The 24,325-nt window shown below is 50.1% G+C and overlaps 2 protein-coding genes across 2 annotated transcripts; one reads left to right on the top strand and one right to left on the bottom strand.

Moving 5' to 3' along the window:
* The first annotated feature begins 268 nt into the window (after positions 1–268).
* LOC109760273 (peptide-N4-(N-acetyl-beta-glucosaminyl)asparagine amidase A) lies at positions 269–2,250 on the top strand. Its single transcript, XM_020319101.4, has one exon. It carries the CDS (start codon positions 393–395, stop codon positions 2,091–2,093), a length of 1,701 nt encoding a protein of 566 aa, XP_020174690.1. The 5' UTR covers positions 269–392; the 3' UTR covers positions 2,094–2,250.
* A 20,360-nt stretch (positions 2,251–22,610) lies between these two features.
* Positions 22,611–24,065, bottom strand: LOC109773815 (uncharacterized protein At1g28695-like; the record flags this gene model as incomplete). Its single annotated transcript, XM_040387814.2, has 3 exons — positions 22,611–23,248; positions 23,390–23,776; positions 23,928–24,065. Coding segments are annotated over 3 exons (1,014 nt in total), but the record flags the coding sequence as incomplete, so codon positions are not given.
* Between the last annotated feature and the right edge of the window lie 260 nt (positions 24,066–24,325).

Below are 24,325 nucleotides of genomic sequence, written 5' to 3'. Positions count from 1 at the left end.
GGGGTCGACGCACGTCGATTATGTGCTCCGTGCTAGTGCATTCACGCCAAACTGGACTTCCGGCCAATGCAATTTGCAGATCGAAATGGAGCAAGCTGTATCCTGTAATGCAAGCCGACCTGACCTGCATGCATGCATGCATGCATGTGCCGGCCATCTCGTCAGTCCTTGGCAGTTGGCATAGTAGCATGCTCGTCCTGTACCCAAGAAGCATGGAACATTTCTGATGAGATCCAAACACCACACTGTCACCGTTCCTTTCAATGGCCTTATCCTCGAGGTTGACCGGGTTGTCCTCGCAGTCCTCCTCCTCCTCCTAGTTTTAAGCCGCCCTGGCGCGCGTACGTAGCAACGCAGCAGACTGCCTCCGCTCTAATCTCAAGCTGTGAACCATGGCCGTGCCATGCGTCCGCCTCGCCCTCCTCCTCTGTTTGATGATCCCAGCCACCGTCGCCTCACCTCGGAGCCTACGCAAATCCCCAGCCAACGCGTCGGCGTCGCGGCCGACCGCCTTCTTCGAGGTGGACCGCCCGCCACGCGGCGGCTCCGGCCGCCGGTGCTCCACGCTCCTGATGTCCGCCTCCTTCGGCTCCACCTTCGACAAGCCCCCCGCCACCGCCGCCTATTCCCCGCCGCGCTGCCTCCTCAAGGCGGGCGGCCGCGCCTCGGCCATCTCCCTCGCGGTGCTCGAGTGGCGCGCCGCCTGCCGGGGACCCCAGCTCGACAGGATCTTCGGCGTCTGGCTCGGCGGCGCCGAGCTCCTCCGCGGCAGCACCGCCGCGCCGCCGCCCAACGGCATCGTCTGGTCCGTCTCCAAGGACGTCACCAAGTACGCGTCCCTCCTCGCCGCCGCCGGCAACTCCACCTTCGCCGTCTACCTCGGCAACCTCGTCAACGCCACGCTCACCGGCGTGTACCATGCCAACGTCACGCTCCACCTCTACATCCGCCGCACGCCGACGACCAAGCCGCCGCCCGCCATGGCTCCCGCCGACCTCATCGTCCCGATGTCGCGACCCCTCCCTCTGAACGGCGGGCTGTGGTTCCCGATTCAGAGCGCCGCCGACGTCGCATCCAAGAGCGTCGCGCTGCCATCCAACACCTACCGCGCGGTCCTCGAACTCTACTTCTCGTTCCACGAAGACGACGAGTTATGGTACAAGAACCAGCCCGGGTACCAGAACGGCCCGTTCCGCGAGGTCACCGCTCGCGTCGACGCTGTCCTCGCCGGCTCCGTGTGCCCGTTCCCCGTCATCTACCCCGGCGGCATCCACCCCCTCCTATGGAGGCCAATCGCCCCCATCGGCTCCTTCAACCTCCCCACGTACGACATCGAGCTCACGCCTTTCCTTGGCAAGCTGCTAGACGGCAAGGCGCACGAGTTCGCGTTTGCGGTCACCAACGCCGTGGGCGTGTGGTACGTCGGCGCCAACCTCCACCTCTGGCTGGATCCCGGGGGCACGTCGACGACGGCGGGCCTCGTGAGCTACGCCGCGCCGCCGGCGAACACGACGTCGTCCAAGTCCGACGACCCCGTCGACACCCACTACCACGCGACGGCGAACCGGCTCGTCTCCGCCACCGGGTGGGTCAAGTCATCGTACGGGAATATAACGACCAACGCCACGCGGACGTTCGCCCTCGAGTACCTCCTCACCTTCGAGACGCTGGACCTGACCATCGTTGCGGACACCGGCGTCGTCGCCACGGACGGCGCCGGCGGCGTCCTGTACTCGGCGCAGACGCACGGGAACTTCCCGCTTGGCTGGGTCTATCAACAGAATAGTCTAACCGTCACGCACGGGTTGGAGGAGACGACGGTGGCCGCCGGCCAGTGGTCGTCGGCGCCGCCGTACCAGTCGTTGCGCATCACACAGAGCAGCCTCGTGGAGGACGAGGAGGGAGGCGGCAAGTCATGGGGCGTCCGGCAGACATACAGGTACAACGCCACCGACGGGTGCTACTTCAGAAACGTGACCAGCAGCAACTACAGCGTCGTGTCGGACCACTCCAATGAGTTCTGCGTGAAGGGGGCGGCATCCGCCGAAGTTGGCGCTGTCACGGCCGCGCTACTGGCGATGAATCTTCCATAGTTACTTTTAACTTTTCCCCGTACCGACATTTGGCAACTTCAAGAGATTCTGGGTTTGAAACGTGAACCTTTGTGGAGAACGGATTGTTGCTTTAAGATGTGTGCCATGACATGTCAGGATCAAATCCCAACAGACTTAGTACTTGATGAGATATAAATCGAGTCTCATAAGATTTTTCAACCGAAATGCAGGGCAATGAGTCGGTTCATGCGACTCAGTACTCACTACTTTTAAAGGGAACAGTGGTACTTTGCTTCCACATGAACACACAAGTCAGAAGTTGAAAACGCCGTGCATACACCTAAAGTATCATGCACATAAAAGTGTCGGTGTTTATGCTAACAACCCATCAAAGAAAATAAGATAGTAAATTGTTCGTCGGAGAGATCTTTGAACTTGAACTTATTAATAAAGGGCGGGCAAACATAATGTTTACATATATTTTCAAGGATCTGTCTATGTCACATCTAGATGTGAGATAATAACATTGACATCCTCCTACATCTCGTTGACAACTCCATCTGCTTCCTTCCTCCCTTCTAAATTCATGTTGTTTACACAGGTCTATTTGTTTGTCACGGCCCATGGCCCTGTTTGTTAAATTTCACTCCTAGAGATGAAAAAAAGGAAGCTAACTGAACAAAGAAATAAAAGACAAAACTTCAGTTTCTTCAGTTTGCATATTTAGATAGTGTGCACTCGTCCATGTGCTCCGGCAAATGGAAAACTACTAACTGCACAAATAGCAATATATTTTGAAGTTAGAACTACCCAACCAGCCATCTTTTTGATAAAAACAAACATATGAGACAAACCTAAACTGCACATATCTAGCTGCACATACTCTTTCTTCAGCAAATCCTTTCTCACACTTGAAAACCAGATGCTTTGTACACACACAAAAAAAATCTCTGTCTTTTACTGATGCACAAAATGTTGCAACATCCGACGATAGATACCTCAGAAACTTTGGTAGCTCAAAGGGCAGTGTACTTTATTCCAGAATAACACAAAATTGGGGAACTCTTTAGGGAACAGTTACTAGTTACTACACTACATAGACAATGCCAGCCCAGCTGGCATTCTGAACGTGTCTATGTACAGCCTGATCAAATATTATAGGCCTCACTTGGTTGCCAGCTGAATTTGTTGAGACAATAAAATTGCCAGCAGAATTTGTTGAGACAATAAAAAACTACTGACTGTGAACAAGTATACATCTAATTCAATTTAGAAGAACTAAATCCCTTTGAAGAGTAAAAACTAACAAAAAAACCATATCTATCAAACATGATATTAGAAATCTGCCACTGATCTAAAAACGCAAGCTGATCCCATGTGACTACAGCCAGAAAAAAACATCACAAACATCTGCTCGAAGAGAGAAAAAAGGGATCTAGCCACATAATCTACCCACCCCACTGAATCCTCTGTGAATCTTACCATCTTAAAATCCCCACACATTTGACACAGATCTGCCAATTGGGGCGAACACTAGATCAATGGGTAGACAAGATGAACACAAGAAGAACAAACAAAAAGGAAAATGGGAGCGGAAATTCTCACTCCCGGAAAACGCCGTCGCTTGGAGTAGAGGAAGCCGAGTGGACCGAGGAAGAAGAATGGGCACCGCCTCTCGCCATGGAGTCGAAGGACGAGGAGGGAGGCGGCAAGTCGTGGGACGTCCGGCAGACATACAGGTACAACGCCACCGACGGGTGCTACTTCAGGAACGTGACCAGTAGCAACTACAACGTCGTGTCGGACCACTCCAATGAGTTCTGCGTGAAGGGGGCGGCATCCGCCGGAGTTGGCGCTGTCACGGCCGCGCTACCTGCAGTGAATCTTCCATAGTTACTTTTAACTTTTTCCCGTACCGACATTTGACAACTTCAAGAGATTCTGAATTTTTTTTTTTTTGAGAATCACCGGGTGGCAGCTCCCCCACCTGAATATATTGCTCAAGGGACTGCCGTGGCAGTGAGTACAGAATTACATAGGCACGGTGCAACGTGCAGAGAGGTAGGAGCGCCACGAGAAGACGTCCTCCTTGTCTTGTGAAAGCACAAGACGATGAGACCAGAGGTGCAAAGCAGAAATAAGGTTCCTCAAGGTTATTACAGAGCTTTGATCTACCGATCGAAAAACCATGTCATTACGTGCTGTCCAAGTCATCCATAGTAAAGCCAAGAGGACCGAAGGCCATGCCGTGGTAGGGAGGTGAGGAGGAGTAGAGACGTCCCATAAATCTGCGATGTCGCTGGAAGGTGGTAGGAACCCCAGCCGTTGCCAAATTCTATTGGCAAGAGGACATGTGATGAAGAGGTGGTTGGAGTCTTCGGTTGTCGTAGCACATCGAGGGCATATGTCTGAATCGATTATATGCTTGTGTGCAAGGTTGACTCTAGTGTTGAGACGGTCTTTGAAGAGTAGCCATGGGAATACTTTCAGTTTCCGAGGAACCTTGGCACTCCATATGAGAGGAGCCATGAGATCGTTCTCTGGCCGAGCCATGAGGACACCGTATGCATGCTTGGTGGAGAAGCAAATGCCATGTCGTAGGAACCATTGATCTTCCCTCGCCGATTGCATGAAATCCTGCAAAATAGCCACAAGCGACACAAGCTCTTGTTCTGCCGTGAGGGAGAGGCGATTACGGAGGTTAGCTTCAATACCAAAACGCAAAATGTTAGCCACTTTAACCAGCTGTAAGGTGGAGTGTGAAAAAAGGTGGGGAAAGGTGATAGCAAGGGGTTGAGAGACCAGCCACGTGTCTAGCCAAAAATAAGTATGTGAACCACTATTTGTGAGCACGAAGGATATATTTTTGTAGAGTAGGGATTTGCTGTGAAATTGTGCGGCACAGAAAGGAAGTTTGCGGGGGAGAGGAGACTAGGGCGTTCGGATGTTGAAGATCAAGCCACTCAAGCCAAGGTGTTTGTGCAGTGGAGAGAGCTTTGGCGGCAAATTTCATAAGAAGGCAGTTGTTTTGAACATGTAAGTTTTAAAGCCCTAGACCACCGAATTTTTTTGGTAAACAGACATTTTTCCAAGCAGTAAGTGAAGGAAATATGCCCTAGAGGCAATAATAAAGTTATTATTTATTTCCTTATATCATGATAAATGTTTATTATTCATGCTAGAATTGTATTAACCGGAAACATAATACTTGTGTGAATACATAGACAAACAAAGTGTCACTAGTATGCCTCTACTTGACTAGCTCGTTGATCAAAGATGGTTATGTTTCCTAGACATTGACATGAGTTGCCATTTGATTAACGGGATCACATCATTAGAAGAATGATATGATTGACTTGACCCATTCCGTTAGCTTAGCACTTCATCGTTTAGTATTCTGCTATCGCTTTCTTCATGACTTATACATGTTCCTATGACTATGAGATTATGCAACTCCCGTTTACCGGAGGAACGCTTTGTGTGCTACCAAACGTCACAACGTAACTGGGTGATTATAAAGGTGCTCTACAGGTGTCTCCAAAGGTACTTGTTGGGTTGGCGTATTTCGAGATTAGGATTTGTCACTCCGATTGTCGGAGAGGTATCTCTGGGCCCACTCGGTAATGCACATCACTATAAGCCTTGCAAGCATTGTAACTAATGAGTTAGTTGCGGGATGATGTATTATGGAACGAGTAAAGAGACTTGTCGGTAACGAGATTGAACTAGGTATTGAGATACCGACGATCGAATCTCGGGCAAGTAACATACCGATGACAAAGGGAACAACGTATGTTGTTATGCGGTTTGACCGATAAAGATCTTCGTAGAATAAGTGGGAGCCAATATGAGCATCCAGGTTCCGCTATTGGTTATTGACCGGAGACGTGTCTCGGTCATGTCTACATAGTTCTCGAACCCGTAGGGTCCGCACGCTTAAAGTTAGATGACGGTTATATTATGAGTTTATGTATTTTGATGTACCGAAGATAGTTCGGAGTCCCGGATGTGATCACGGACATGACGAGGAGTCTCGAAATGGTCTAGACGTAAAGATCGATATATTGGACGACTATGTTTGGACACAGGAAAGGTTTCGGACATTTATCGGAGTACCGGGGGTTACCGGACCCCCCCCCCCCCGGGGGGGAACTAATGGGCCTTGTTGGGTCCTAGTGGAGAGAGAGGGGCCGGCCAGGGCAAGAAGCGCGCCCCCTCCCTTTGAGTCCGAATAGGATAAGGAAGGGGGGCCGGCGCCCCCCTTGCCTTTCCCCTCTCCCACTCCTTCCTTCCCCCTCCTCCTTGGCTAGGAAAGGGAGGGGCAAACCTACTTGGAGTAGGTTTCCCCCTCCTAGGGCGCTCCACCCCCTTGGCCGGCCCTCTCCTCCTCCCCCCTATATATACAGAGGAGGGGCACCCCATAGACACAACAATTGATCTCTTGATCTCTTAGCCGTGTGCGGTGCCCCCTCCACCATAATCCACCTCGATAATATCGTAGCGGTGCTTAGGCGAAGCCCTGCGTCGCTAGAACATCATCATCGTCACCATGCCGTCGTGCTGACGAAACTCTCCCTCAACACTCGGCTGGATCGGAGTTCGAGGGACGTTATCGAGCTGAACGTGTGCTGAACTCGGAGGTGCCGTACGTTCAGTACTTGGATCGGTCGGATCGTGAAGACGTACGACTACATCAACCGCGTTGTGCTAACGCTTCCGCTTTCGGTCTACGAGGGTACGTGGACAACACTCTCCCCTCTCGTTGCTATGCATCACCATGATCTTGCGTGTGCGTAGGATTTTTTTTGAAATTACTACGTTACCCAACAATGGTATCAGAGCCTGGTTTTATGCGTAGATGTTATTTGCACGAGTAGAACACAAGTGAATTGTGGGCGATACAAGTCATACTGCTTACCAGCATGTCATACTTTGGTTCGGCGGTATTGTTGAATGAAGTGGCCCGGACCGACATTACGTGTACGCTTACGCGAGACTGGTTCTACCGACTTTACAGGTGGCTGGCAAGTGTCAGTTCCTCCAAATTTACTTGAACCGAGTGTGGCTATGCCCGGTCCTTGAGAATGTTAAAACAACACTAACTTGACGAACTATCATTGTGGTTTTGATGCGTAGGTAAGAACGGTTCTTGCTAAGCCCGTAGCAGCCACGTAAAACTTGCAACAACAAAGTAGAGGACGTCTAACTTGTTTTTGCAGGGCATGTTGTGATGTGATATGGTCAAGGCATGATGCTAAATTTTATTGTATGAGATGATCATGTTTTGTAACCGAGTTATCGGCAACTGGCAGGAGCCATATGGTTGTCGCTTTATTGTATGCAATGCAATCGCCCTATAATGCTTTACTTTATCACTAAGCGGTAGCAATAGTCGTAGAAGCATAAGTTGGCGAGACGACAATGATGCTAAGATGGAGATCAAGGTGTCGCGCCGATGACGATGGTGATCATGACGGTGCTTCGGAGATGGAGATCACAAGCACAAGATAATGATGGCCATATCATATCACTTATATTGATTGCATGTGATGTTTATCTTTTATGTATCTTATTTTGCTTAGATCGACGGTAGCATTATAAGATGATCTCTCACTAAATTTCAAGGTATAAGTGTTCTCCCTGAGTATGCACCGTTGCGAAAGTTATTCGTGCTGAGACACCACGTGATGATTGGGTGTGATAGGCTCTACGTTCAAATACAACGGGTGCAAAATAGTTGCACACGCGGAATACTCAGGTTAAACTTGACGAGCCTAGCATATGTAGATATGGCCTCGGAACACTGAGACTGAAAGGTCGAGCGTGGATCATATAGTAGACATGATCAACATAGTGATGTTCACCATTGAAAACTACTCCATCTCACGTGATGATCGGACATGGTTTAGTTGATATGGATCACGTGATCACTTAGAGGATTAGAGGGGTGTCTATCTAAGTGGGAGTTCTTAAGTAATATGATTAATTGAACTTTAATTTATCATGAACTTAGTCCTGGTAGTATTAGCATATCTATGTTGTAGATCAATAGCTCGCGTTTAGCTCCCCTGTTTATTTTGATATGTTCCTAGAGAAAAACTATGTTGAAAGATGTTAGTAGCAATGATGCGGACTTGGTCCGTGATCTGAGGATTATCCTCATTGCTGCACAGAAGAATTATGTCCTTGATGCACCGCTAGGTGACAGACCTATTGCAGGAGCATATGCAGACGTTATGAATGTTTGGCAAAGCTCGATATGATGACTACTTGATAGTTTAGTGCACCATGCTTTACGGCTAAGAATCGGGGCTTTAAAGATGTTTTGAACGCCATGGAACATATGAGATGTTCCAGGAGTTAAAATTAGTATTTCAGACTCACGCCCATGTCAAAAGGTATGAGACCTTTGAAAAGTACTTTGCCTACAAGATGGAGGAGAATTTCTCAGCTAGTGAGCATGTGCTCAGAATGTCTGAGTACTAAAATCACTTGAATCAAGTGGGAGTTAATCTTCCAGATAAGATAGTGATTGACAGAGTTCTCTAGTCACTATCACCAAGTTACTAGAACTTCGTGATGAACTATAATATGCAAGGGATAACGGAAACGATTCCCAAGCTCTTCGTGATGCTGAAATCAATGAAGGTAGAAATCAAGAAAAACATCAAGTGTTGATGGTTGACAAGACCACTAGTTTCAAGAAAAGGGGCAAAGGGAAGAAGGGGAACTTCAATAAGAACGACAAGCAAGTTGCTGCTCAAGTGAAGAAGCCCAAGTCTGGACCTAAGCCTGAAACTGAGTGCTTCTACTGCAAAGGGACTGGTCACTGGAAGCGGAACTGCCCCAAGTATTTGGTGGATAAGAAGGATGGCAAAGTGAAGAAAGCTATATTTGATATACATGTTATTGATGTGTACTTTACTAGTGTTTATAGCAACCCCTCAGTATTTGATACTAGTTCAGTTGCTAAGATTAGTAACTCGAAACGGGAGTTGCAGAATGAACAGAGACTAGTTAAGGGTGAAGTGACGATGTGTGTTGGAAGTGGTTCCAAGATTGATATGATCATCATCGCACACTCCCTATACTTTCGGGATTAGTGTTGAAATAAGTGTTATTTGGTGTTTGCGTTGAGCATGAATATGATTTGATCATGTTTATTGCAATATGGTTATTCATTTAAGTTAAAGAACAATTGTTGTTCTGTTTACATGAATAAAACCATATATGGTCATACACACCAACGAAAATGGTTTGTTGAATCTCGATCGTAGTGATACACATATTCATAATATTGAAGCCAAAAGATGCAAAGTTAATAATGATAGTGCACCTTATTTGTGGCACTGCCGTTTAGGTCATATTGGTGTAAAGCGCATAAAGAAACTCCATGCTGATGGAATTTTGGAATCACTTGATTGTGAATCACTTGATGCTTGCGAACCATGCCCTATGGGCAAGATGACTAAAACTCCATTCTCCAGAACAATGGAGCGAGCAACAGATTTGTTGGAAGTCATACATACTGATGTATATGGTCCGATGAATATTGAGGCTCGCGGCGGGTATCATTATTTTCTGACCTTCACAGATGATTTTAGAAGATATGGGTATATCTACTTGATGAAACATAAGTCTGAAACATTTGAAAAGTTCAAAGAATTTCAGAGTGAAGTGGAAAATCATCGTGACAAGAAAATGAAGTTTCTAAGATTTGATCGCGGAGACAAATATTTGAGTTACGAGTTTGGCCTTCAGTTAAAACAATGTGAAATAGTTTCACTACTCACGCCACCTGGAACACCACAGTGTAATGGTGTGTCCGAACATCGTAACCGTACTTTATTAGATATGGTGCGATCTATGATGTCTCTTACCGATCTACCACTATCGTTTTGGGGTTATGCATTAGAGACTACTACATTCACGTTAAATAGGGCACCATCTAAATCCGTGGAGATGACACCGTATGAACTGTGGTTTGGCGAGAAACCTAAGATGTCGTTTCTTAAAGTTTGGGGCTACGATGCTTATGTTAAAAGTTTCAACCTGATAAGCTTGAACCCAAATCGGAGAAGTGCTTCTTCATAGGATACCCAAAATATTGGGTACACCTTCTATCACAGATCCGAAGGCAAGATCTTTGTTGCTGAGAATGGATCCTTTCTGGAGAAGGAGTTTCTCGCGAAAGAAGTGAGTGGGAGGAAAGTAGAACTTGATGAGGTAACTGTACCTGCTCCCTTATTGGAAAGTAGTTCATCACAGAAATTTGTTCATGTGACTCCTACACCAATTAGTGAGGAAGCTAATGATGATGATCATGTAACTTCAGATCAAGTTACTACCGAACCTCATAGGTCAACCAGAGTGAGATCCACACCAGAGTGGTACCGTAATCATGTTCTGGAGGTCATGTTACTTGACCATGACGAACCTACAAACTATGAGGAAGCGATGATGAGCCCAGATTCCGCGAAATGGCTTGAGGCCATGAAATCTGAGATGGGATCCATGTATGAGAACAAAGTGCGGACTTTGGTTGACTTGCCCGATGATCGGCAAGCCATAGAAAATAAATGGATCTTCAAGAGGAAGACGGACGCTGATAGTAGTGTTACTATCTACAAAGCTAGAATTGTCGCAAAAGGTTTTCGACAAGTTCAAGGTGTTGACTACGATGAGAGTTTCTCACTCGTATCTATGCTTAAGTCTGTCCGAATCATGTTAGCAAATTGCCACATTTTATGAAATTTGGCAAATGGATGTCAAAACTACATTCCTTAATATATTTCTTAAAGAAGAGTTGTATATGATGCAACCAGAAGGTTTTGTCGATCCTAAAGGTGCTAACAAAATGTGCAAGCTCCAGCGATCCATCTATGGACTGGTGCAAGCATCTCGGAGTTGCATTATACGCTTTGATCAGTTGATCAAAGCATATAGTTTTATACAGACTTGCGGTGAAGCCTGTATTTACAAGAAAGTGAGTGGGAGCACTACAACATTTCTGATAAATATATGTGAATGACATATTGTTGATCGGAAATAATATAGAATTTTCTGGAAAGCATAAAGGAGTATTTGAAAGGAGTTTTTCAAAGAAAGACCTCAGTGAAGCTGCTTACATAGTGAGCATCAAGATCTATAGAGATAGATCAAGATGCTTGATAAGTTTTTCCAATGAGTACATACCTTGACAAGATTTTGAAATAGTTCAAAATGGAACATTCAAAGAAAGAGTTCTTGCTTGTGTTACAAGGTGTGAAATTGAGTAAGACTCAAAGCCCGACCACGGCAGAAGATAGAAAGAGAATGAAAGTCATTCCCTATGCCTCAGCCATAGGTTCTATAAAGTATGCCATGCTGTGTACCAGATCTATTGTATACCCTACCACTGAGTAGATCACTGGACAACGGTCAAAATTATCCTTAGTGGAATAAGGATATGTTTCTCGATTATGGAAGTGACAAAAGGTTCGTCGTAAAGGGTTACGTCGACACAAGTTTTGACACTGATCCAGAGACTCTAAGTCTCAATCTGGATACATATTAGAAGTGGGAGCTATTAGCTAGAGTAGCTCCGTGCAGAGCATTGTAGACATAGAAATTTGCAAAATACTTGCGGATCTGAATGTGACAGACCCGTTGACTAAAATTATCTCACAAGCAAAACATGATCACAGCTTAGTACTCTTTGGGTGTTAATCACATAGCGATGTGAACTAGATTACTGACTCTAGTAAACCCTTTGGGTGTTGGTCACATGTCGATGTGAACTATGGGTGTTAGAATCATTACTGCGTAATCTAGATTATTGACTCTAGTGCAAGTGGGAGACTGAAGGAAATATGCCCTAGAGGCAATAATAAAGTTATTATTTATTTCCTTATATCATGATAAATGTTTATTATTCATGCTAGAATTGTATTAACCGGAAACATAATACTTGTGTGAATACATAGACAAACAAAGTGTCACTAGTATGCCTCTACTTGACTAGCTCGTTGATCAAAGATGGTTATGTTTCCTAGCCATTGACATGAGTTGCCATTTGATTAACGGGATCACATCATTAAAAGAGTGATATGATTGACTTGACCCATTCCATTAGCTTAGCACACGATCGTTTAGTATTCTGCTATTGCTTTCTTCATGACTTATACATGTTCCTATGACTATGAGATTATGCAACTCCCGTTTACCGGAGGAACACTTTGTGTGCTACCAAACGTCACAACGTAACTGGGTGATTATAAAGGTGCTCTACAGGTGTCTCCAAAGGTACTTGTTGGGTTGGCGTATTTCGAGATTAGGATTTGTCACTCCGATTGTCGGAGAGGTATCTCTGGGCCCACTCGGTAATGCACATCACTATAAGCCTTGCAAGCATTGTAACTAATGAGTTAGTTGCGGGATGATGTATTACGGAACGAGTAAAGATACTTGTCGGTAACAAGATTGAACTAGGTATTGAGATACCGACGATCGAATCTCGGGCAAGTAACATACCGATGACAAAGGGAACAACGTATGTTGTTATGCGGTTTGACCGATAAAGATCTTCGTAGAATATGTGGGATCCAATATGAGCATCCAGGTTCTGCTATTGGTTATTGACCGGAGACATGTCTCGGTCATGTCTACATAGTTCTCGAACCCGTAGGGTCCGCACACTTAAAGTTAGATGACGGTTATATTATGAGTTTATGTATTTTGATGTACCGAAGATAGTTCGGAGTCCCGGATGTGATCACGGACATGACGAGGAGTCTCAAAATGGTCGAGACGTAAATATCGATATATTGGACGACTATGTTTGGACATTGGAAAGGTTTCGGACATTTATCGGAGTACCGGGGGTTACCGGACCCCCCCCCCCCCCGTCGGGAACTAATGGGCCTTGTTGGGCCCTAGTGGAGAGAGAGGGGCCGGCCAGGGCAAGAGGCGCGCCCCCTCCCCTTGAGTTCGAATAGGACAAGGAAGGGGGGGCGGCGCCCCCTTGCCTTTCCCCTCTCCCGCTCCTTCCTTCCCCCTCCTCCTTGGACTAGGAAAGGGAGGGGCAAACCTACTTGGAGTAGGTTTCCCCCTCCTAGGGCGCGCCACCCCCTTGGCCGGCCCTCTCCTCCTCCCCCCTTTATATACGGAGGAGGGGGCACCCCATAGACACAACAATTGATCTCTTGATCTCTTAGCCGTGTGCGGTGCCCCCTCCACCATAATCTACCTTGATAATATCGTAGCGGTGCTTAGGCGAAGCCCTGCGTTGGTAGAACATCATCATCATCACCACGCCGTCGTGCTGACGAAACTCTCCCTCAACACTCGGCTGGATCGGAGTTCGAGGGACGTCATCGAGCTGAACGTGTGCTGAACTCGGAGGTGCCGTACGTTCGGTACTTGGATCGGTCGGATCGCGAAGACGTACGACTACATCAACCGCGTTGTGCTAACGCTTCCGCTTTCGGTCTACGAGGGTACGTGGACAACACTCTCCCCTCTCGTTGCTATGCATCACCATGATCTTGCATGTGCGTAGGAATTTTTTTGAAATTACTACGTTACCCAACACTAAGACATTGAGCACCTAAGCAAGCATCCTCTCCTGCCCAAAAAAACCCCTTCTCAGAGAGTCCAATGTTTGATTGTTTTCTTTGGGATGCGAAAAAAACATGAAATAGGTGAGGATTGAATCTAGAACCGCAGAGATGAGTATGAGTCGATCACCTTTATCGAGAAGTTTGGCACGCCAGCCGGTAAGAAGTTTCCTAGTACGTTCTACCAGAGGGTTGAAAACATTGGCGAGAGGCTTGGTCGGGGCGAGAGGGAGACCGAGGTATGTTTGCAGGAAGGAGGCACATGAACACCCCATGGCGAGGGCGATGGAGGCGGTCGTGGCATCGTCTGTGTGTAGGGTGGCTAAGGTGGTTTTGGAGAAGTTGATGGCGAGGCCCGTGGTGTGTGCGAAATTGTTTAGGATAACTTTAAGGGTTGAGGCGGCGGCGGGAGAGGCGGCGGCGACAATGAGCGTGTCATCGGCGTATTGGAGGACAGTGGGAGGGCAGGAGGCAGGTGGGAGAAGATGGGGTGGTGGAGAGACGGGTCAGAGTTCTGGAGGATGAGCTGCTGAAGAAGATCGGCTACGATAAGGAAGAGGTAGGGAGAGGCTGGGTCCCCTTGTCTCAGTCCATTTTTGCATTGAATCCATTTGCCCGGAATCCCGTTCAGAAGTACTGCCGTTTTGCCTGTGTGGAGAAGATTTTGGATACAACTGCGGAAGATTAGTGAGAGCCCGCGAACTGCCAGAATTTTGTCGAGGGCAGGCCATGCCACTGAGTCGAAAGCTTTTCTGAAGTCTAACTTAAAAACCATCATTGGTTTTTTACGTGTGTGGCAAGAGCTAATAAGATCGGCTGCAAACACAAAGTTTTCGGCGATGTTTCTTCCAGAGATGAAGCCAGTCTGGTTGCCATGTACTAGCAAAGGGATGAGCGGTTTTAGACGAGAAGTGATAACTTTGGCGACAGCTTTGATTGGACAGTTTTGCAGTGAGATAGGCCTAAAGGCGTCCGGCGTAGTTGGTGCCTCCTTTTTGGGGAGGAGGACAATGTGGGCACGGTTTAGGCGTTCAGTGTCTGCTAAGCCTTGATGGAATAGAGAGAAGAAAGACAGGATTGAATTTTTGACTAAAGGCCAGAAGGATCTATAGAAAGAGGGCCCGAACCCGTTCGGACCAGGGCTGGCTTGGGGATTCACGGTGAAGAAGGCGAGCTTGATTTCCTCTTCGGAGAAGGGCTCATCTAAGATGTGTAATCTGGGCACCGGTTGTGGGTATATAGAATTTAGATCAAAGGCCCAAGTAGTTGGAACTGAGGTGCCAATTAGTGACACGAAGAAGTTACATAGGATTTCAGCTTTTTGCTGGTGAGCGGAATATTCAGAGCCATCTTGAGAGAGGGTGAAGATTTTCTTTTTCCGTAGACGCTGAGAAGCAGACATGTGGAAGAACTTAGTGTTCTCACCACCGTTTATCGCGCGTGAAACCTTAGCACGCCAACGCCAGTACGACATTTTTTCCTGGATGGTGCATTTGAGTATGGAGACAATGATTTTGTGCGTGAGAGATTCTGGTGGGGATAGAGGTCTGTTTTCCTCCACGAGGTCTAGGGCAGAAATAGCAGCATGGCACTGAGCTTCGCGGAGGGGGGTGGGAATGCGCGAGCGAGCCCACTTTTTGAGACGGGTACGGGATTTTTTGAGCGCGACGACGAGGGATGCGGCAGCGTTGGAAGGCGATGAGGGCTGTGAAGCCCAAATTTGGTTGATGATGTCGCTACAGGGCCGGAAACTAGCCCAACCCGGCTCAAATTTGAAGAAATTGGATCGTGGGATGGTGGTGGTGACATGGATGAGGAGTGGGACGTGATCAGACGTGAAACGTGTGCGAGAGGACAGTGAGGTGTTAGGGAAGGCGTCCGCCCATGCAGGTTAAAGAAAACCCGATCTAGTCGTTCTAAGGTGGGAGTAGCTCGATTGTTCGACCAGGTGAACCTGCGATCAAGTAGAGGCAGTTCGATGAGGGCTAGATCATCCAAGGTTTGGTTAAAATCAGTGGCTTCAGCGTGGCGGAACGCAGGGTTGTTTTTCTCAAAGGGGAAGCGGATGAGGTTAAAGTCACCAGCGATAATCCAGAGGGTGTCGTCGGGTTGTGAGATGGATGAGAGTTCGTTTAAAAAAGCTTGCTTGAGTGGTCGTGATGATGGAGCGTAGATGTTTGTGATAGCAATGGGTTGGGTGCACGCAACTGTTCGTAGGACTAGGGTAGAGGAGAAGGTTAGGTGTGAGTAAGAGACGACTTGGAAAAAGGCAGAGTTGATGGCAGAGATAGTGCCACCTGCGGATCCGACGGCTGGTAGCGAGAAAGCTTGATCAAGCGTGCATGGCAGGAAAGATTTTAGTTTAGGGACAGGAAGGATGTCGAGCTTTGATTCTTGCAAGAGGGTGACATGTGGCTTAGTCGTCACTAGTTCCGAGAGAACGTCAGCGCATTTATCGTTATCGCCAAGGCCACGTACATTCCAGAGCAAATTAAGAAGGTGTCATTACTCATAAAGTTTGCTAAAGCACCAGTGATCAGAGGCGGGGTACATCAGCCGTACAAGTACAAAAGGTACGCGCGAGATCAAGAGTAGCAGTGGTACATGCAACAGTGGTTTCAGCAACCAAAAGTAAATGATCATGGAGACGGACTGGTCGTGCGCCGTCTTGCGGCGCTCCTTGTGAATAACGACAGCAACGTGCGGAGAAACTAACGGTGGCGGAGACGGCCAAGAACGCGCCACCGGGCCAAGGACACTGGGAGTGCAGATCATGGAGCCTCGTCGTCACCAGAGGCAGAGGCCTTGGATCCAAGGATGGCGTCCACCTGGCCGTCGTCGGCGCCGCAGAGCAGCACAATGGCCACCAGATCTTCGGCGGAAGCAGGAGGGGCGTCGGACTCATGGAGGCGGGCTTCCTGGATAGCGCGGTCAATGGCCGTGTCGACGTCCGTAGCCGAGAGGCGGGCCGCCTTGGCCTTGACGGCTTTGGCGAGCATGGGGGAGTACTTGGCCTCCTTGCCAGCCAGCCGTGCGCCCCGCCGCAGCTTGTCTTTGGAGACAGACTGGCGTGCGCCGTCTTGCGGCACTCCTTGTGAATGGTGCACTCATGAGTGTCCAGGTCCTGCAGAGGGAGAGCTGCATCCACGGCGATCTCAGTCAGTGGCAGAGAAGCAGGGGGCAAAAGATTGGTTTGGTAGAGCGTAGAAGGGGTAGCGGGGTTACCAGCAGCACGTGAAGACTCGCCAGCCGAGAACGTAAAGGTGGTGGGGACAGCGGAAGCATCTGCAGGTGGGATAAACGCGGCAAACGCGGACGCGCTGGATGGCATCAGTGGTCCCACGAGCAAGGGAGCGGCAGACGACCCAACGCATGGGCTGGGTGGCACGACAGAGCCCACCTGACACGTCAGGCGGATGATAGGTGGGGTAGTTTCGGCAGGAGGGGGTGCATGCACCGCGTCCAGCGAGTCGGAGGGAACACCATGCAGGAGCGGGGCGTGCATGTCCTCCGAAGCAGCAGAGTCGTCGTCAGAGATGATGAGAGGTTGTCGCATGGTTCCATGCGGGGGGGAAGGTGAGGCCAGAGCGGATCGATCTGAGGCAAAGCCAGGAGATGCGACAGTTGCACGGGGGGCGACCGGCCTAGAGCCGCTGTAGGTAGGGTCGGCCCGCCATCCCGCACGTACCGCTGATACAACAGGGGCGAGGTGAGCAGGGGAGGGCGGGTGTGGTGAGGCACGCTGTGAGAGCGGCGCAGAGTCTCCGTCAGAAGAGTCACTGCCGAAAGGATTGGCCCCATCAGTGCCAGCGAGAAACCTCAACAACTTTGGCTATTTTGATCTCATTGATGGGTGGAAGCTGGATGACAATGCCAGGAGGAGCTGGTTTGCCAGATTGGAGGAGCACAAGTGCACGAACCGATGTGTAATCGATGCCATGGAGACAGAAATCATCGATGGCACAGACGTCACCCAGGAAAGCCAGGGTGAAGCGTATGCCGTCCTCGTGCCAGAGTTCGTGTGGAAACTCAGATACCTCGACCTCAGCGAGGTCAGTGAATATAGCAATGGAGCGGTCGACGTGCTCGACAGGCTCAATGGTGACAATGTTTCCTTCGAACTCGATAGGGCTGTGGCTGATCACATCATTGCGTGCGGCGGGTGTGTGGAAAGTGAGGCAGGCGATCCCCCGCCATGATCCGCCCGTGATGAAGGCGGGGTTGCCGCAGGTGTGTTGGATGGCTCGGCGGATGAGGGGGGTGGGGTTGGGGTCTGGGTTCTGGAGGTGCACGAAGGCAAAGTGGCGAGGGCAGTGAATTAGGCAAGGTGGAGCAGCGACTAAGGGCATATCCCCAAGGGACGGCGGCAGTCCAGCCTCGTGGAACGGCTGTGGCGGCTCGTCACCGATTTCGGTTTCAGAAACGTGGGATGGGGATGTAGTGTATTGGGAGGCGAGGAGGACGTCGGAGAGACGCGCTCTCAGCTTGTGGGTGTCGAACGGGGACGTATGCGTGTGAAGGTTATCTGCGAGGGTGAGGTGGGTGTGGGTGGAGGTGCAGAGGTACGAGGAGGCGAGGGAGGAAGGGGAGCCCCATTGGCATTGACAGGAGTGCCGTTGAGGATGAGGGGCGAGGGGACGCAGAGCGCGGTGAAAGGTTCCGAGAGGATGATGGGGACGTCGCCGATCATGAGCGTGCACGAGGCGCAAGCTGCCATCGAGGAGGAGCCTGCGCAGTCCATGCTGCGAGTGCAAAACGCTGGGTTAGGTTGAGATGAGAAGGAGTCGGGAAGAGGCGGAAAGAAGGGCCAGATCCTTCTATACCTGCAGTCACGGCTGCGGTGGCCGCACCGCCAGCAGCGAGCACAGCGGACGGGGTCGCGGCAGGTCTCCACGCAGTGGTCTAGAGCGAGGCACCGGAAGCAACGTCGCTTTTTGTGGGTGGGAGAAGGAGTGCGAGAGCGTAGATGAGTGGGAAGGAGGCGCCGAGAGGTTATATAGGTGGGGCGAGGGTGAGGCTGGCTGTGGTCGAGAGGGGAGGAGAGGAGAGCATCTTTGTACGAGGCTGTCGTTTTGCTGTTGGACCGCGTGGGTGACAAGGCCGCCGTCAGGGCGGCTGCACCCGTTGCGTGTGTCAGAGGGCGAGGGGGCGACGGGCTGGGGCGTGGTGACTGAGCGGCCGGCGTAGGCTGTAGAGAGAGATTAGGTGTGATGATGAAGCCTAGATGCTGATCAGAGGCATCATGGATGAGCTGCAGCGACGGATGGGCGCGTGATCTCTCCGCCTTGTCGGTTCCCAACACAAGATTCTCCGTTGATGCGGTCGCTGGGGCCGCGCGTGGGGAGACAGAGGGCGGCGCAGCGGGGGCCGGATTAGACGCGGGGCGGGCAAGCGGGTCGTCCAAAAATGACACAGACAAAGAGACAGAGAGGGGTTCTTGGGGGCACGCGACAACTCCGCCCGCATGCGGCGAATCTGGTACAGCGTACGGACCTTTTGCAAGATTTGGTGTGTCTGAGTGCGCCGCACAGTCATCATTATGCATGGGGCGGGTCCCAAGCGCATGCGGGGCAGGGCGGACGTGCGGCAAGCGTGCGACCGCGGAGGGCTGCTGTGGCGCGTGGGCTTGCGAAAACTGGTGAGCGAATGGGCCAAGGATGGAGTCCGATCGAGGGGGCAGAGTAGGGTATGCAAACTTGGTGTAATGATGAAGGAAACGACTGCAGTGGGCGACGACCGGTTCAAGCTGGTCAAAGAGAAAGAGGTGAAACCCTTCAAAATCAAGGGACCCATGCTTGAGAATTTGAATTTTGATTGTGTGAGAGAAGATGCCAGACTTAAAAATATGCTCATGAACTTTGACTGCTAGAAAATCTTGTTTGACCGAAAAACAGTGGTTTAGGGCCGACTCAACTAAGAGTTCATTAGGTCTAACAGTAATTGGCAAGAAAGTAATCCAGAATAGGTGCGTGTGTTGGGTGTAGTGCACCTGTGGTGTAAGCTGGGTGAAGCGATTAACATTAAGCATACGATAAAAGAAGCTAATACCAGGCCGTTGACGACGCTCCTTGGGTAGATCAAGAGTTGTGGACGCAGGTGGCAGCAGTGCAGAATCGACCGCCGGCGGCGAGGGGGACGCGGCTCCATCAGACGATGGCAATGCCACCCGAGGAGGCAAGCAGCAGGTGCCACCCCAAGGCAGAGGCCATGGGAAGCGGATCAGCATGCCCAACTTACTGAAGTCGCCCATGGAGGCGATGAGCGCGACAACGTCAGGCGAGGCAACGGTGAAGGAGAAACATGAGTCTCCGTCATCCGTGACGTTGAAAAGGTGGTGGATGCCGCCAAAGAGGCTGGCGAGGATGAGGCTCATCGTGGAGGCGTCAAGATCAAAAGGAAACTGGATGACACGCGCGTACATGCGGCATCCATGCAGCTGTTTGGGTGGATGAATGGAGACTGACGATCTACATTGTGCCCATGCAACCCTTTCAAAGTGATCACCCAGGTCGTCGGGGATTTGGAGCAGTTGTGCAAGGGTCATGCATGTTGCCGTAGAGCGAGGAGGAGGCGGGAGCGATGGCAAGGTTCTGACAAAGGAGAAGGAGTAGTTGCGGAAACGGAGTGGGGGTTGGGCGAGGATGATCTCTGCAACACGCGCAGAAGCAACGTGGAAACGGAAGATCAGGGGGGAGCATTGCGCGACGAAGAAGTGAGCAGCAGAACCACCCAGGATGGCCTGGAGCAGAGCGGCCACGACTGTGGCGTCGAGGTGGCGGTTGGAGTAGCCAAAGGTGATGTAGAGTGGTGAGGTGAGGTGGAGGGCCGGGGTGGTGATGTCGAGGCGGAGGTAGTAGCAGCAGTCATCTTCAAACTCCACCCCCATGGCATTGCCACAGCCCAGGAAGCAGCGGAGCGCAACCTGCCCGGCCTTGACATAGGGTAGGTCGAAGAATGGCGAGGGTAAAGGAGCCATAGATGGGAGAAGCTCATCGAGGGGGTTGGTGGAAAGAGTTAGGTCAGGCGCATGCGCGGCCGGTGGTTGTTTGGTGACTGGGGCTTGGCCGGGGTCCGGCGGGGAGGCCGGCGAGGGGGGCGGAGCGTGAGCGGCCATCAAGTCTCGAGTGATCATGCAGTCACATTCACTCACATACTGCTGGCGCATCTTTGGCTGGGGCTTGGCCGGGGTCCGGCGGGGAGGTTGGCGAGGGGGGCGGAGCGGGAGCGGGAGCGTGAGCGTGAGCGGCCATCAAGTCTCGAGTGATCATGAAACGTGAACCTTTGTGGAGAACGGATTGTTGTTTTAAGATGTGTGCTATGACGTGTCAGGATCCCAACAGAGTTAGTACTCATGAGGAATAAATCTAGTCTCATAAGATTTTTCATCCGAAATACAGGGCAATGAGTCGGTTCATGCGATTCAGTACTTTTAAAGGGAACAGTGGAATTTTGCTTCCACATGAATACACAAGTCAGAAGTTGAAAACGCCGTGCATATACCTAAAGTATCATGCACATAAGAGTGTCGGCGTTTATGCTGGCAGCCCATCAAAGAAAATAAGATAGTAAATTGTTTGTCGGAGAGATCTTTGAACTTGAACTTATTAATAAAGGGCGGGCGGACATAATATTCACATATATTTTCAAGGGTCTGTCTATGTCACATATCTCACACCTAACACCCCGTTGACAACTCCATCTGCTTCCTTCCTCCCTGCTAAATTCATGTTGTTTACACAGGCCTATTTGTTTGTCACGGCCCATGGCCCTGTTTGTTAGATTGTCACTCATAGAGATGAAAAAAAAAGAAACTAACTGGACAAAAGAAATAAAAGACAAAACTTCAGTTTCTTCAGTTTGCATATTTAGATAGTGTGCACTCGTCCATGTGCTCCGGCAAATGGAAAACTACTAACTGCACAAATAGCAATATATTTTGAAGTTAGAACTACCCAAGCAGCCATCTCTTTGACAAAAACAAACATATGAGAGAAAACTAAACTGCACATATCTAGCTGCACATACTATTTCTTCATCAAATCCTTTCTCACACTTGAAAACTAGATGCTTTGTACACACAAAAAAACCTCTGTCTTTTACCGACGCACAAAATGCTGCAACATTCGACGATAGATACCTCAGAAACTTTGGTAGCTCAAAGGGCAGTGTCCTTTATTCCAGAATAACACAAAACTGAGGAACCCTTTAGGGAACAGTCACTAGTTACTACACTACATAGACAATGCCAGCCCAGCTGGCCTTCTGAACGTGTTTAGAGGAATTTTGTAGGAATTTTATAAGATAAGATTTCTATAGGAAAAATTCCTTTAAAGCCCTTTGGTTTGTAGGAATGGAATCCTATTTCTATAGAGGAATTTTTCCTATCCTCCATATTTCATAGAAAAATAAACATTAGCCTAGACTTAATGAAAAAAAATCCTATAATGTGAATCAAAGGGCATATCCTTTACTATTCCAACTCATAGTATTTGAGGTATATGTCATCTCATTTTCTATGACTTTTCTATTCCTACGATTTTTCTATCCTATGAATCAAAGAAGGCAACGTGTAAGAAGGAGGCAGCGCGAGGGGACGAAAAAGGAGAAGTAGAGCGCGAGTGGGAGCATTGCGACTTGTGAGGAGGTAGAGCAGCAGCGGGGGCTTCCACATGTGCACCCACACTCGAGTGCAGTGTAGCACCAGAGCACGGCGTTCCATTGGGAGCCGTCCAACACGAAAACCTGCCGGAACAGTCGGACATGGTGGGTCGAGAGGAATGGGAACGGCTGGCTGGCTGAGGAAACCAAGGGGAATTTTAACTCTATATATATTGCTGAGTTGGATGCGACGTCAGCTTTGACAAGTCAATGTGGATGCCACGTCACACAAAACCATCGTCCAATCGTCTTGGGGCTAATTTAGTTTAAGGTTGTGTCTTAACCGGTTTCATACTTCGAAGTTCACGAGTGCAATATGCAATGTCTCGAAAATATCGTAAAAGCTATGGTTGATCATCCTCCTGCCGCACACATTGTCAAAGGGTGACCATCTAGTAGTAGAGTTAGTAAATTATATGCACGTACTTCTACTTCTCTCAACCAGTCGTGTCATCTCCACGATTTAGCGCACTCCGAGTGCGGCGGCCACCTCAGCCGTGCCGTCCCGTTGAGTCGCCTAGCGGCCCTGAGGACGGCCCTCAGGTCAGCGATCTTGGCCCGCATCGTCCGGCAGCAGTTGGCGTGCACGGTGGCCACCTGCCGGGCGTCCCGGCTGTCCTGGCAAAACCCGCTGAAGCGCGCCGTGTCCAGCACGCGCACCGTCACGCCGAGCCGCCGGAACGTGTGACGCCGCTTCATCCGGTTCAGCACGTCCTGCTCCTTCATGCCCGCCGACTCGCCGCGGGCCGCGTGCCACTCGTCGAACAGCGCCGCCGTCCGGTTGTAGGCGGCCACGAAGAAGAAGCCGGTGTTGAGCTCGTTGCTGAGGTAGTCCTGCGGCCGTCCGTTGAACTTGTCGCAGCTGATCAGGAGGTCTTCCTCCCCGGTGCGGTACTTGAGACTCGGGAAGGGGTTCCTCAGCCACATCACATCCAAATCCTTGCAAATTAAGTATCACATTAACAAAACTTCGTCTGACATACTTGATGCATGCATGTGCTATGTACGGCCCAAAATTTACGTGAACTTATCCTCAAAAAAAAAATTACGTGAACTTTTCACAGGCAGACCAGAGCTTACCGTGAATATGAAGCTGTAGCCGTGCTTGAGAACGTCGCCGAGGAGGCGAATGCGCCGCCACATCATGCGTATGAACCCGTCGGACATGTAGAGTTGCTCCGACGACAAGTCTTGGGTGCCGTTCCTCGACGCCGCCGGGAGCCGATAACACCGGACGCCGCCGAGGCTCACGCACCGGCGGTATGCTGGCCGGTCCATTGCCACGAGGAGGACGTGGCTGACGAGCTGCGCGGTTCCCTCCCCTTCCCTCAGGCTCCGCACGAAAAGGTCGAGCAGGCCATCCTCCTCGGCGTACGCCTTGTTCAGCACGCTCAGGATCAGCGTCCTGTTCGCGTCCGCCGCGCCGCGCAGCGCCGCCTCCAGATCATCGCCGCCGTAGGCGCGCACCTGGGTTTAAGTTTAACAATCCCCAACAAGTTAGGGTTTCGGGCTTTGCTGCGTCTGAATTAGTTACAGGCTCAAATAATCAATCAATTGACATATATAAAAGGCCCCGAATTGAGTAAGTAAGTAGTTGAAGCCGGAGGATTCTACTTGCCGCTGATCGACGACGCCACATGCCGAAGAACCGCTGCTCCGTCTGGCCGTCGGCGTCGGCCGGCGACCACAGCACGTAGTACGTGCCGACCACGACGAGGAGGCAGACGGCGGCGACTGCCACGAACCGGGCCGATGCTCAGTGCTCCGGCACGCAGAGCAGCCGGTGGGGGCATGGCAATTGCGTCCAACTCCTTGACTTCTTTGGCCCGATCACCATGGGATCGGAGGACGGCGGTGTCTTGGATGAGGACGAGCAGGCGCGCGGTATCTCATGGGGGCACGGAGTTTGTTGAGAGCAGTTCAGTTGTTTGTATTCAGGAGATAGGTGCACGGGTAAATGGGGTACGTGCGCGAGTCATGAGAAAGTTGCAGCAAACCTACCCAAACCCAACCTGC

This window comes from Aegilops tauschii, chromosome 4 (genome assembly GCF_002575655.3).
Source record: "Aegilops tauschii subsp. strangulata cultivar AL8/78 chromosome 4, Aet v6.0, whole genome shotgun sequence".
NCBI classification, from domain to species: domain Eukaryota; kingdom Viridiplantae; phylum Streptophyta; class Magnoliopsida; order Poales; family Poaceae; genus Aegilops; species Aegilops tauschii.
This window is presented reverse-complemented; position numbering and strand designations above follow the sequence as displayed.